Here is a 14152-nt window from a genome sequence, read left to right on the forward strand (position 1 = left end):
CTTCAAAGTGAGCCAGTAGAACCTAACGATTCCTTAATATCGATTGTGTAATGAGGTGGCTCTCACGGGAGATGACTGAGCCTGATTAGGTCATACATACGCACAAATAGGCATGCGGGTAGAATATAGGTCATGTCAAATGGATTAGAATCCCAGTTTCTTCATTTTCATTGCCACTCAAATAGAGATAAGGATAAAAGAAAAGTATATGTGAAATGTAGTCTATTGAACAGACGTTACACAATAACTCTTTGTTTAGGAAACTTACTTCATATCCCCTAATCAGCTTAATTGGGGTGGTTTCTTTCATGGTTTAAAAGACTTCCATGTTTACTGATCTAGTAGGCAGTGTGAACCTAAAATAGGGCCTAGAAGTTAGATGGACTAAAGTCTCAGGCAATAGCCAACTTTATTCTGAGCATCAGACAATTTATACTGTGAGAGTTAGGACGTGTCACCTGATTTAAGTGCACAGTCACAGGGACAGGCTGTACATGACAAAAACATGTTTTTGCATGGAGGCACATGGATATCAACAGCCTGAAGTAAGTTCATTCCTGTCCACTACACCTGGGAGGAGCACAAAAATCATCCCAAGAACAGCTCTGTGTTTGAAGAACCTGTGGTCACAAGACTCTTGTCTTCTTACAAGTAGTCAGAATTCTCACATGACTCCATTCTTGGACTTCCAATACCTACCTATTGTTAAATTAAAAACAAACAAACAGAAAACCAGGAGAGATAAAGCAGATACAATTACAGTTGCTACTGTATTTACTGTAATAACATTTACTGGTTTTTTTTCCCTCAAATGCCGCAGGGCATCATAGTACAATGACCTACCTAGTTAAAACCACTTCATTACATCAAAGTGTTTCATGATAATCAAGTTATAAAATAAAGGAATTCAAATCACCATTTATCTTCATTGTGTATCTGGTTCATTCTTTCTGTTTATAAATCCTTTAAAAGATTTGCCAGCCATCACAGATTCCACTAAAAACATGTAATCTAAAAGGTTTATTTAATTATTTCTCCTGTGAACTTGGTAACTAACCTTTTGTAGACATGTGACCACCCTTGTTAGTAGGTACACAATCTTACAAAGATGCATGCCTCCTTTCTGCCCCTATGCCCTGATGTCTTGCAGCTCTCTCCCCTGCAAATACAAGCTTTAAAAAAAAGCTGTCATGATAAATCCCCTAAAAAATCATGGAGCAAAACACTCTAGAACCATAATAATGAAACACGTTGTGTGTTGGTACAAAATACTAGAAATAACAATTGTGTTCCGACAGCCCCCGTTCTGGTCATAGAACTTCAGGATCACATGGTTTACAGTGGAGAAGATTCCAGTGGAGGCTCCATATTTATTATTTTCGATATTAAAAACAGCAACAATTTACTGGAATTCCACGTCTAGATGGGAAGAATCTATGTTGAAGCCTTAATAGTTTGCTTGCCCTGGGTTTAGAAATACCTTTCTTTTATTGTTTATACAGTAATTTCTAGTATGTTTTTCTGAGTCTCCAGTTGGAGTGTGTGTGTGTGTGTGTGTGTGTGTGTGTGTGTGTGTGTGCGCGCGCGCGCACATGTGTGCTCCTAGCTATAAGTAGCTATGGGAGTAGCTGATAGGGAGCCTAGGAGATTGGGACCTGAGAAATAGATCAGAAATCAAAGTCAGCCTCTCATAGGGAAGCTGGGAGAGCTATACTTGCTACAGTTCTGATGTGCTCCCTGTGTTTATTTAAAACATTATAAGTGATTTTTATTAGATCCCTACTTTCTTGAAAATGAACAGGTAAAGCAAGAGACATTCTTCTGATAGTTTCTGTGAATAGAATAAAAAATTTCCTTTGCCAGAAAGGCATAGTTGCTGTTTAAGAATTCACCCAGTAAGTGTTTTCTGGAATAACTGCTCCATTTCCTTCTAGACCAGTGAGTTTTAAACTGTTTTTGGATTCTCTCCCAGGAATGTATTGTATTTTAAGTTTAAAGGCTAAATATGTATTTAACCTCTCTGTTGACTTTAGACAGTCCACTGTTAGTGAGTCTACATTTATCTGGCACTTAAGTGAGTTCTTTTCCTCTCTTAATGCCTTCCAGTGATCACATTTGTTTGATGAAGGTGGGGTGGGGTCAGGTGGGGAGTGGAGTACAAGCAATCAAACCCAGGGTTTAGCACACATAGAGCAAACACTCTGCCACTGAACTAGACTCCCATGTGTTAAAAAAGCAAAAACAAACAAAACCAACAAAACAAATAAATCAAAATAAATTTTCGTTCAGTGCACATAATTTTTTAAATGTTTTTTAGGTTTTACAAGTTTTATATGGAGTTATCAAATTTTCCTATAAAAGTTTGAAAATAACACTTTTTTAAAAAAACCTGCAAAATTAAATATTGGTATATCTTACTTTAAAAAGTTCTCAAAGCACTTTGAAGGAACAACTTTTATAGTTGTAAAGGCCATGACTGTAGCTGTTCACAGCTTATTAAAAACATATGATCTTCTTAGGACATAAAAATAGCAGCTTCACGGCGTCCTGTTTGTTGTTTACAACTGAAGGACAGCCTGTGTCTGTGAATCATACTCTAATCCTAGTATTTGGAAGGTTGAGGTAAGAGGATGAGTGCCTGTGACTAGCCTAGGTTCTGTAGCAAATTCCAGGCCAGCCTGTGCAGTCAGATATGATCTCAAATAAAAATTAAGCAAAACTACCATATAATACAGTGAACAATTTTACTGGCAGGTTTTTGACTTATATATTTTTATTAGTCTAACCGTGTATAAGAATGGAGCCCTTGAAACATTTGTGAGGTTATCTCTTGCATTTTAAGAGAAAAGATACTTCTCTATCTTTTAAAATGGACTCTTAATATACACTGGCATTGAGGGTCTAGCGTAATGGCAGAGTACTTGCCTGTCGTGTACAAGGCAAGGATTAATCCTTGACATTCAACCCCAACTGTTTTGTCTGGATGAATTAACAAGTAAGTATTGCATGTCTGAATACTTGAGTTGTAGGACCGCACTGTAACTTTAAATTGTGTATTATTTATCACAGATACCTTTCTTTCATGGATTGTTGTCTCGTAAAGGTTAGAAACTTGAGGGAATTTGAAACAAAACAACACACATGTAAGGTAAACAAGCCTGTATCACATAAGGCAGAACACACACTGGTAGGGACAAATAGTGGGAAACACATCTCATGAGTCATACAAAAGAACTGTTTGTTTACAAATTTTACCTGCCCAGAAGGGACACGTACCAAACATACCCTGTAGTATTCTTTCCAACCATAATGAGAGGTAAGAAGCTCTGGGCCAGTTGCTAGAGATGACCTTAGACTGCGTATCCACAGTCCTGGGGACTAAGAGTAAAGCTCAAAGGTCAGCCTCCACGATAAGAGGCTGAGGCTGGAGAGCCGCACCGTGAAGCATCCTGGGAAGTTTCTGCTCTCTGCATCCAACCTCTCAGTCTGCAGCGTGTGGGCCTATCAATGAGCCGCAGCAGGACAAGTCACAGCACCAAGTGTGGAATGAGGGGTCCTTGTCTGCTGTGGGGGAATTTGTCCAGAACACAGACTGAAGGGCAGACCTTTATAAACCTGCTTTAGCTGATTAAGTTGCAGCCAGGGTGCCCTGGTTGTCGCTCTGGGTTGTGTGTGAGCTCCTGGGTGCCCTGTGACAGAGACATTCTACGATCCTAGAGGGAATACATTTTAGTCAGCATTCTTCCTTCAGTCATTTGCTGTGTAAACCTCTTGATTCTAATGGTGGAACGAAAAGTTTTGGGACGCCATGAGGGAATTTGAGGCGCCAGGTGAGAAAGCGAGGCCCGTGGGAAAGATTCTGAGACTGGTTTGCGACTACTTGTCAGGTCAATCCAAAGATCTGAAGGGAGCCCTGATTTAGCCTGCTGAGGATGAAGAGGGTGCTCCAGGAAGGATAACCCTCTGCGGACAGAGAGGTGCTTCCCGACAGCCAGCTTCAGCTGCTAGAGTCCTAGTCCAGGGGTCTGGCCTGGAGGAGCGTCCTGGCTCGCACTCACGTCTCCTGCAGGCCTCCCTGCTCCCACGTGACTGTGCCAAGAGGCCTTCTGCGTCTGTGAGGCCCTTCTTACTTGTCTTCCCTTTGACCCGTGGCTCTGTCTCTAGCTCTTTGCTTTCACATCTCTATTTTTCTGCCTGCAGAAGTTTAAGCAAGAGTGTATTCGTGGGTTGTTTGCCCACAGACATTGTTGAGGGTTTTTTTACCCCCCTGTTTCCCTTAATGTACTTCAGGACTACCCAAGCTTCTGGAAATTACCTTTCTAAGATGTACATGTTTATAAGAAGTAAAAAAAAAAATTTATGAGGTACAAATAAAGCTATGTGAAAATGTCTTCTTAGAGTACCAAGAAAGATTTCTTAAGCTTCATTTTGAAGAGAGGAGTTAACAGATGCAAGGCATGGGGGTTAGATTAGATGAGTTTGGTAAGTTCATGAGACAGGAGTGTTCAGTTGCCTCCAGCAGTCTTCTACCCTCAAAGGCACACGAAGACACAGAGACACGTCTAGACTCACATCTAGCGGCACTCTCCCAGTGCCCATTAGAAGTGTTCAAATAGTGTTAGTCTCGTGGGCCAGTGTCTTAGTTAAGGTTTCTGTTGCTCTGATGAAACACTGTGACCAAAAGCAGCATGGGGAGGAAAGGGTTGATTTGGCTTAGACTTCCTTTGCTGTTGATTGTAGAAGGAAGTCGGGACAGGAACTCAAACAGGTACAGGGAGGCAGGAGCTGATGCAGAGGCCATGGAGGGGGATTGCTTACTGGCTGGCTCATAATCCCTTGCTCAGCTTGCTTTCTTCTCAAACACCAGCCTAGTGATGCCACCATTAACAATAGGCTGGGCCCTCCCACATCAAACACTATTTTTTTAAAAAAAGATTTATTTGTTTATATATGTGAGTATATCATCATTCTCTTCAGCCACACCAGAAGAGGGCATCAGATCCCATCACAGATGGTTGTGAGCCACCATATGGTTGCCTGGAGTTTGAACTCAGGACCTCTGGGAGGAAGATCAGGTGGTGGTGCTCTTAACCACTGAGCCATCTTTCCAGCCTCTTCAATCACTATTTAAGAAGATGCCTTAACAGGCTTGCCCACAGCCAGACCTTACGGAGGCATTTTCTCCACTGAGGTTCCCTCCTTTCAGATGACTCTAGCTCGTGTCAAGTTGTCACAAAAACTAGCCAGGTCAGTCAGAAAAGCTGACTTTTTCTAAGAGGCGTTACTGTGAAAGTGACAAGCCGGGTCTGCCCACAGCTGAGTTTCTACCAACCAGCTTAAAGAGCATTAGCATTACGGCTGTCTTTAACAACCACTTTCTGCCTTGTCTCAGTCTGTCTATTACAGTTTTGCAAAGACTGTAAGATCCTCTCCCTCTCCCCCCCGAGGCCTGAGTTCATTGTCCTGAATCTACTAGCCCTGAAGAATGATCGGTCCTGGTTGTCCCCGTCTGTTTATATGTTTCCTTCCTCATTTCGTGAAGTCCCTGCTTGGAGATTTCCCTGGCGTTGTCTCTGTCTCTTCCCACTTTTATTCTTGAAACCAGTTCCTTTCGCAGAGACTTGTCTTTCTGTTGATAGAAGACACTGAATGTTCTCTTGCAAGGCCCTTGCCAAACTCAGTGAATAAGCATCCTTTTCCGGTGTCTGTCTTTGTTCTTCCGTTTCCTGCTTGGCTGGCTTGTCATCCCTCAGTTTGGAATGGAAAAGCCTACTAGTTTTTAAAGAGTACACATGGAGGGACCCATGGCTCCATCCCTGTATGTAGCAGAGGATGGCCTTGTCAGGCATCAGTGGGACGGGAGGTTCTTGGTCCTGTGAAGGCTGGATGTCCCAGTGTGGGGGAATGCCAGGGCAGAGAGACAGGAGGGAGTGGGTGGGTGGGGAAACACTCTCATAGAAGCTGGGGGAGGGGAAGGGGATAGGGGATTCTAGAGGGGAAACCAGGAAAGGGGATAACATCTGAAATGTAAATAAAGAAAATATTCAATAAAAGAAAAGGAAAAAACCTATTTCAATCAAGACAATTTAATGAGAGTCAACTTCTTGAAAATGTCTTGTTGATTAAAATGAGAATCACAGTATGAGTTAATTTAGTAATTCAAGAATTCCCCAGGACTGTCACTTTCCAGGCTTTAAAATTCCTTATTTAAGAATCTCATACCTTCCTACAATGAAACATGATCATATCTAACCCCCATCTTTACTCCAACTCCCCTGAGTATCCCCCATGATGTCTCCTTCATGGGGCACTTAAGACAAATAGCCCAATGAGTCCAGTCAGATCTGCCCATAAGTGCATGGGTGTAGGCCACCTGCTGGAGCCTGGGAAACATCAGTTGCCTCATCTCTGATAAAGAATGACTCTCTCTCCTAGAAGCCATCCATAGCCTGTAGCTCCTCAGTAAAGGGGCGGGGGGGGGGCTCATCCGCCCCATCTGTGTCCTCTCTGTGATGGATTTGGGCTGGCTTGGGCTTGTGTAGGTCTTGTGCTGGCAACTGCAGCTGCTGAGGGTTCATTATTACAGCATCTGTCAGGCCTAGAAAACAGCATTATTACCCCACCCCACCCTCTGGTTCTTAAAGTCCTTTCCGAGTCTTCTTTCACAGTGTTCCTCAAGCATTGGTGGTGGTAGAGTTCATATAAACTTCCACCTCCTGTTATTAGGTCCGAACAGTCAGTCATCAGTCTCTTATTGACTTCTGTCCACTGCAAAAGGAAGCTTACCTGACCCAATGAGAGCAGGCAATGACTATGGTTATAAACATAAATATTTAGAAAGTATTTTGGTGGCGTGGGGATTCAGCAAAAATAACAATCCTAGGTCCTACGCTCGTGACTAAGGCTTAGTCTCTAAGAGTTCCTTAGCCATGGACTTTTGGTGAGAATTACAGTACTGGGAACAGACCTCCTTTCTTGTGCAGCAAGTTGCAGATCCAGTCAGAAAATGGTTAATTAACTCAGAGCTGCTGTATCACTATTGTAAGAGTTGGCACAGTAAATATTGTAGTATGCAAGGTCCAGTGCTGGGTAAGACCGTTGATGCCGTCTTCCCTCCAACAGCCTGCCTAGCACCTCCCAGTTGGCCCAGCATGGAGCAAGTTTCCTTGGCAGTTTAAGATTGGAATCTCTGAATCCAAAGCATGTGTTGTCTCCAGCAGCGTGGTCTTACTTTGTAGTTCTGGTGGGTCATCAACAGCAATGTCTACAGCCTGGGCTGTTTTGGAGACTTCTGGGGCTTCCTGACAAATTATCTGTAGAGAGGAATCCCACACCCAGATTCTGACCTCTCACCGCATCAAAACCAAACACCAAATCGATAAAGGACCTTACCATGAGGTGTGATCTTTTTATCAACTTACTCTCTCCCCTCTCTCTCTCTCTCTCTCTCTCTCTCTCTCTCTCTCTCTCTCTCTCTCTCATGTGTGTGTGTGTCTGTTTCTCTGTCTGTTTCTTTCTCGCTCTCAAACAGGGTTTCCCTATGTAGCCCTGGCTATCCTGGAACTGGATCTGTAGACTAGGCTAACTTTGAACTCACAGAGAATGCTGGCTCTGTCGGCTGGCTTCCCAGCCTTACAAGTTTTGAGGAGAAGAGAGGTTTCTCATTGGCTCGTCTCTTCCATTTTGTTTTTCGCTTTTGGTTTCGATCCTAAATTCAGAGGCAAGGCCCCGTGTACTTGTCTGTCACACTTTGGTTTGCTCTGTCAGCAAGATACTTAGACGTTGCAGCTCATTAGTTCCTGAACGTTAGGGTAGGAGTCGCCCACTGTAGGCGCCTGCTGCCAGTTGTCATTATAACATACTCCTCCTCAACCGTGTGTGTTTTATGGGCTCAGGATATTTTACACTCTCATCTTAAAATGTAGTTTGGCCTCACCGTCTCTTAAATATTATGATAGTCTTCAAAAGCCCTGTTACCTTCAATGGATGCCATCTTGCAGATGTCTCCTGCTCCATTATCTTCCGTTACGTTCCACAGTTTCTGTGGCATTTGATTGGTTTCTGGATTGGTGGTTGAATATCCAAGGAAGACCTGTTCAGAAATAGTGTCACTCTGCCTTTGGGTTTCTCCAGAAGATGCCATTGCTTCATGGAATACGTTCTTAGTTCTTAGCTTTTAAGGATATATTTTTTAGTTCAGTTTAGACTCTCTTTAAAATACTTAGAAAAAGTATCATTTTTAAATTCATGTATTTTAGTGTTTTAAGGGAGCATCTTCATGGAGAAAAAGAGAATAAGTTAATTCCCAGTGGATAAGTAATAGTTATTTATTAGTAAGCGAGCAGTCTGTCAGGATGCCTCTGGTGTTTCTGATGGTGTCTCCTTTCCTGTAAATATTCATAAGTTTCTTCTGTGAATTTAAATGCATGTTTTTCTTGGTTGTCAGTCGAAGCTTAGATCAGTTTCTAGGGCTACTGTATTCCCTGCTTTAAAAAAAAAGTCTCTTCTTTCCAAAGGTGGCTTCTAATGTTAACCATGTCGATCACAAGTGGGCCTCCTGAGTTTCCTTGGCTTAGTGATTTTATAGTACAAAGGTCTGATTTCTAATCTTAAAGGAGAGTTACAAATATTGGAGTCTGTGTATGTATAATGTTTGGGCAAGTATATAAATTTATATGTTTTATATAGTAAGGCCCTACTGTGAGTATTTACTTACTTAATTTTTCTGTCCCAATCTTTGAGAATGCCTCGAGTGTGCATGGAATTCCTCTTTATTCCAAGATACAGAAAGAAATCCAAAAGTCTACTGATATTTTGGGTTTTGCTTATAAAGCCGGGTCTCCTAACATCTTCAACTGATACTATTGCTTATTGATTTTTTTTTTTTTTACTTTGCTATTAACACAGATGGCCATACCTCTGCTGTGTGAGGCTCAGGGCACAGGGAAGCTGGGTGGCCCACTAGTGTTTCCACTGCTCATGGTTGTGTCTATTTGGAGCCGATAAGTCAGACTCATGATGACAGTCGGCTGTGTATCTGGAACTTTCCGGAGTTTAGAAGTCATCGACCCCACTCAGCAGTTCAGACTTTAGCAGCAGGCCGTGCTGTGTTTTCCTTGGCTTTTTCTCCCAGTGAGTATTCTAAGCCCTCAGTCCTCATTGTGGGTTGATTACGCTTTTCTGTTCACTGGAGCCATAATTCACTAGAAGCTATTTTAACCCAAGGAAATGCAGACAGAAGCTGTGTAATTGGGAACAATGTCCTCAAGCGCAAATGGCTAGCATGTGATTCAGTAAGTCTGATGTGTTCTAGATTGACTGTCTTTATAGGCAACTCACTGAAGTAACAAGGTGTTTGTTTTCTACTTTTTGAATGACATCATCATTATAGCTAACTGTTCATTAAGCGAGAATGAGCTTGTCTCCCTAGAAGAAAACAGACTTAAAGTTATAACCTACAGGTAACGTACTTAATGGGGGTCATAAATTTATCTGCGTGATACTCATTGAATTCCATTATATCCACATTTAACAGAGGTATTTTCAGCTGTCTTCCTGTTTGTGTATGTGTTTAATTGCCATCCTAATACTTTCAGAAGAATCACATTGAACCTGACTGAAGACAAACAAAAAGTTATATAGATTTGGCTCTTATACTTTGAGACCTTCGGAAAATAAACATGACATTTCAACTGCTTGTTTAGCAAATCTTTTCTGTATTGATAGAATGTAAATGGGATGAAAGAAATTCTGACTCTTAAGTATGTTTCAGTAGATAGTTGAGTAGACGTTGTTTAGACCAGCTTTGGGGATGAAATAGAGCTTAGCTTTGCTGAAACAGAAGAGTAATGGCCTTCTTCACCCTCTGGTCCCTTTCTTGAAGCTGGTTGGGAAAAACAGTGAACAAAGACATAGGAATTATGTAGCAACCCTTATAAAATCAGGAAAAGAAATGAAACTATGCTACAAAGTATCCTTTATGTTTTAGGTCCTCCAGGGAAACGAGGGAAGAGAGGCCGAAGAGGAGAATCTGGTGAGTGTCTGCCCTGTGTGACTCAAGTTCTGGTGCAGTAGCTATATTTGTTCCCATTAATTAATAGTGATAGTGCCTTGTTGGAAGGTGTGTATATGCTTGACAGTTGATAGAGCTTGAATTTAAGGAAAAATCCTTATTATAGAGAACTCTTAAGAAAGAAGCATTGGAAACATTGTCCATTAGGGTTTAATAACTAAGCTCCCTCAGTTTTAGCTTGCTTGTTGCTCAAGGTCAACCGTTCTGTCCTGCATTCCTTAGTGGGGTTCTCACCCATATGTGGTATAGCAGCACTACCATGTGTCCTCTCTGGGGTGGCCAGTGTGGGGTTATTTATTTGTGTCAGCACTCTTGGAAAGCTCTATTAAGGAACTGGCACAGTGTATCAAACTGCTGTGCTGTTCTTACAGACTGTGGGAGTGACTCCAGATACAGCCGCAGAGCTTCAGTGGTAAGAGCAGCATCACTGATCTGTCTGGAGTTTCCATGTTGCCATTGAGGAAATGATAGATCAGCCAACTTAGCTAGCCAGGGCTATTGCAATCGTTTGTCTGACTCCCACTCTAATAGTTTGTGGGATGAATTCCTACAGCTAAAATGAAACAGCAAAGGCCAATGAAGATATTTTTGGAACTAAGAGGGAGCAGTTAGAGAGGTCAGTTACTGTTCTAGCTGGAGGAAGTCTGAGATCCCAGGAGGGCTGATATCCAGATGGCTTTTTTTTTTTTTTTTTTTTTTGGTTCTTTTTTTCGGAGCTGGGGACCGAACCTAGGGCCTTGCGCTTCCTAGGTAAGCGCTCTACCACTGAGCTAAATCCCCAGCCCCTCCAGATGGCTTCTTAAGAGAGCATCAGCTCTTCTTTATGTGGGACTCCAGCATGCTCTTAAATGGGATCTCCCACTACCTAATGGGAGAGCCTACCAATATTTAAGACAATCACTGGCCGAGTGTTGAAATAGTAGAACCCTAGCTTGTCATACAATGGGCTGAATTTGGGACATCTTATTTACCCTGTCCCTTTCACAAAAGACGGCAAAGTGAAAGGAATTATGAAAATTCCCCAACTGGGGAGGAGGGCCGCTGAGTTCTGAGTATTCTCAAGAGCTGTCCATAAGCCTCTCTGAATCTTGATGGCTGGAAACTTGGGTGGGTATCCCTTCACAAAGGACAGAGTCCACAGTAGAGGCTTTATCATGTCCTTTAAAAACGGAATGTTTAGGTTAGCATGTGGAGTCACAGGGTTCATTACCACTTCTTCATGTGTATGTGCTTAGGATCGTTTGTTCTCATTTGTCCCCTACCACCCCGCCCTGTGCTTCCTCCCCCAACTGGTCCTCTCTCTCCCCGTCCCCAGGTAGTTTTGAGGGAAAAGAAATGACAAAACATTGTTGTCAGACAGTCACCAGAATGATCTTTTTTCAAAAGAAAGAGGAGGAAGGAAGAGGAAGGCAATTGTGTGCATATGTGAAGTCCTGTGAGGAGATAAAGCCACCTTCCTACTGCCGAGTTACTTAGAGAGGTGGTGTTTGGAGCAAATAGTGCGCAAAATACAGGAATGTTCTCAGTTCCTGCCTGTGTTCTGCTTTAAAGACACCCATAGAGGCGCTGGGACTGAGCTTTTATTCATTGGCAGAAACAGTGAAGGAAGGATGTTCTTCCAGGAAGCCTTCAACAAACGCTGGGCCCTGCTGATTTCAGTGTGTTTATCGAGCTTGGTCCTCTGCAGCAGTCAAGATTCTCCTGACTCGAATGTTACGTAGGCTCTCATGTGTTACACAGTTTTATTTCAGGGTCATGGACCTCTCAGCTTCACATGAACAGGCCTTGGAGAGCCTGAAAGTTTGTTCAAATTCTGTGCACAATTTGGCTATCAATTCATTTTATTTCTGTCATCTCAAAGGTCTATGATATAAAGAAATCTGTTTTCCGAGTCTCCTTTGTGTTCTTAGAATTGTGGAGGAGGTGGTGGTGGTGATGGTGGTGGTGGTGGTGGTGGTGGTGATGGTGGTGGTGGTGATGATGGTGGTGGTGATGGTGGTGATGATGGTGGTGGTGATGGTGGAGGTGATGGTGGAGGTGGTGGTGGTGGTGATGGTGGTGGTGGTGATGGTGGTGGTGATGGTGGTGGTGGTGATGGTGATGGAGGTGATGGTGATGATGATGGGATGATGGTGGTGATGGTGGTGGTGGTGGTGGTGATGGTGGTGGTGGTGATGGTGGTGGTGGTGGTGGTGATGGTGGTGGTGGTGGTGATGATGGTGGTGGAGGTGGTGGTGGTGATGGTGGTGGTGGTGGTGATGATGGTGGAGGAGGAGGAGGAGGAGGTGGTGGTGGTTTGTTATCTATTAGTTAATTTTAACATTCATAGTCACTAATTTCTCTTTCTCTCTTTTTCATCTCTCCCCCGGCTCCTGCCCCCCAGGTCCTCCTGTAAGTATTATCTGATAATTTTGACTCTTACACTAATCAGGATTCATGTATGTTAAAACCTTATGGAAACAAAAATATGGTTGGAAGTTCATTTAGGAAAATGCGGCTAACCTTTGATGAATGTTTAAATGTGGAAAACGATTCCTTTATTGCACAATTTAGGTGCCGTGTGCTATACCAGAATGCCGTGTTGGCTTTATTTTTTATGCCGTCACACACTGATTCCTCTCCTGAGACTTTGGGATAACAGATGAAGATTCTGGTTTTGAGACATTTTCCTGGAATTCTGAGGTTTCGTTTGCAAGCAGGTCTCCAATGTCTCTCACACTTCTCTCTCTGTGCATTTAAACTTGTATCTGAGCTATTTGGATTTGCTGGTCCAGGTCCGCCAAATGTTAATGGCAACGTGACCACAGAACTGATACCCCCTGTGCGCCGAGGCCAGCCCTCTCTCCTTAGGCAGAACTCCCTTTGAAGTCTGTTGGAGCCTTGCCTGCACAAGGAGCCCGAGACAGGGCCCTTGGAGAGTTCGTGCTCCTGTCTTTCCTTGAGTAGGTCAAAGCCACAGCATTCCAGTCTGCTTTGCACTCCCAGGAATAGATTATCTTGTCAGCTTTGAGCTCGATGCGTTTTTGAGTAATGTCCTGGATCTCTGCTGTGTGACCCCAGTGTTTACAGTGTGCACCGGGCCTTTTCAGTAGCAGCGGTCATTAGCCTTGAGCTAGTGCCTTATCCTGGACAGCCAGTTTGCTGCGGGTTTTACACATTCTACACTGCCAGTTTCTCTGAGGCCAGCATAGTCCAGGGAGAGGGATTAGCACAGGCTTGTTGACTTGATCAGAGGAAGTATTGGCTTCAGAAGACCTTCCGCAGTCTTCCTGCCATGTTCAAGGGTGGGTCATGAATCACGTTTACGGTGACCTCACTTCTGTGACTGCCTTGTCTGCTCTTGCCTAACAGTGGCAGGCAGCATGCCCTGGATCTAGAAGCCTCTTCTCTCTGCCTTTGTATTTAAGCCTTTCATCTTTAAAACTCAAAACAAAACATGACTGCCCAGAGGAAACTCTCAAGGTCACAAGGGCTGTACCATGTTCAAGGCATCTTTCTGTGGAATTTGTATCGGCCATACAGACTAAGAAATTAATTCTCGTCTATGCATGACGGTGACCTTCACCATGCCAGGATTTCCTCTTTGAGTCATTAAAACAACATAGAGGCATATTCCTATGTTCTTAGGCTATCTCTTAGCCCAGATTTTCTGCTAAGAGATTGTGTGTGCCTTACCGTATGTAAAAGAAAAAAAGACCATATTAAGTCACAATTATTTAGTGTATAATAGTCTAGGCACTTTGTCCACCAAATTTCATCTTCGTTCATGGCAGCCCTATGCTATTACAAGCTCCATTTCCAAGGATGAAAGTTCATAGAGGTTAATTCCATAAGGCCGCACTGCTAAGGGCTTGTGACGTTAAAATTCAGCTAGATGCAGCTGATTTTAGGTTAATTTCAGCTTTCTACTTTATTCTTTATGAATTCTAAGTGTGTTACAGCACACACCATTGTTACACAGGTTAGGCAGACCCTGGTAAAATTGCATTCTCTGGCATAAACAATTATACGCAATCAAAGCTTGATCGGCCCATGTACAATGGCCACCTTGTGTAAAGCACGTTGTTCCTCAGCCTCGAC

The 14152-nt window shown here is 43.0% G+C and overlaps 1 protein-coding gene across 1 annotated transcript in view; it reads left to right on the plus strand.

Moving 5' to 3' along the window:
* Positions 1 to 14152, plus strand: part of Col25a1 (collagen type XXV alpha 1 chain) — a 399159-nt gene that overhangs the window by 182882 nt on the left and 202125 nt on the right. Inside the window, exons 3-4 of the mRNA XM_063282749.1 lie at positions 9989 to 10033; positions 12456 to 12463. Of these exons, the coding sequence (XP_063138819.1) occupies positions 9989 to 10033; positions 12456 to 12463 (53 nt within the window). The remainder of the gene's footprint in view (positions 1 to 9988; positions 10034 to 12455; positions 12464 to 14152) is intronic.

This window comes from Rattus norvegicus, chromosome 2 (assembly GCF_036323735.1).
Source record: "Rattus norvegicus strain BN/NHsdMcwi chromosome 2, GRCr8, whole genome shotgun sequence".
Lineage (NCBI taxonomy): Eukaryota > Metazoa > Chordata > Mammalia > Rodentia > Muridae > Rattus > Rattus norvegicus.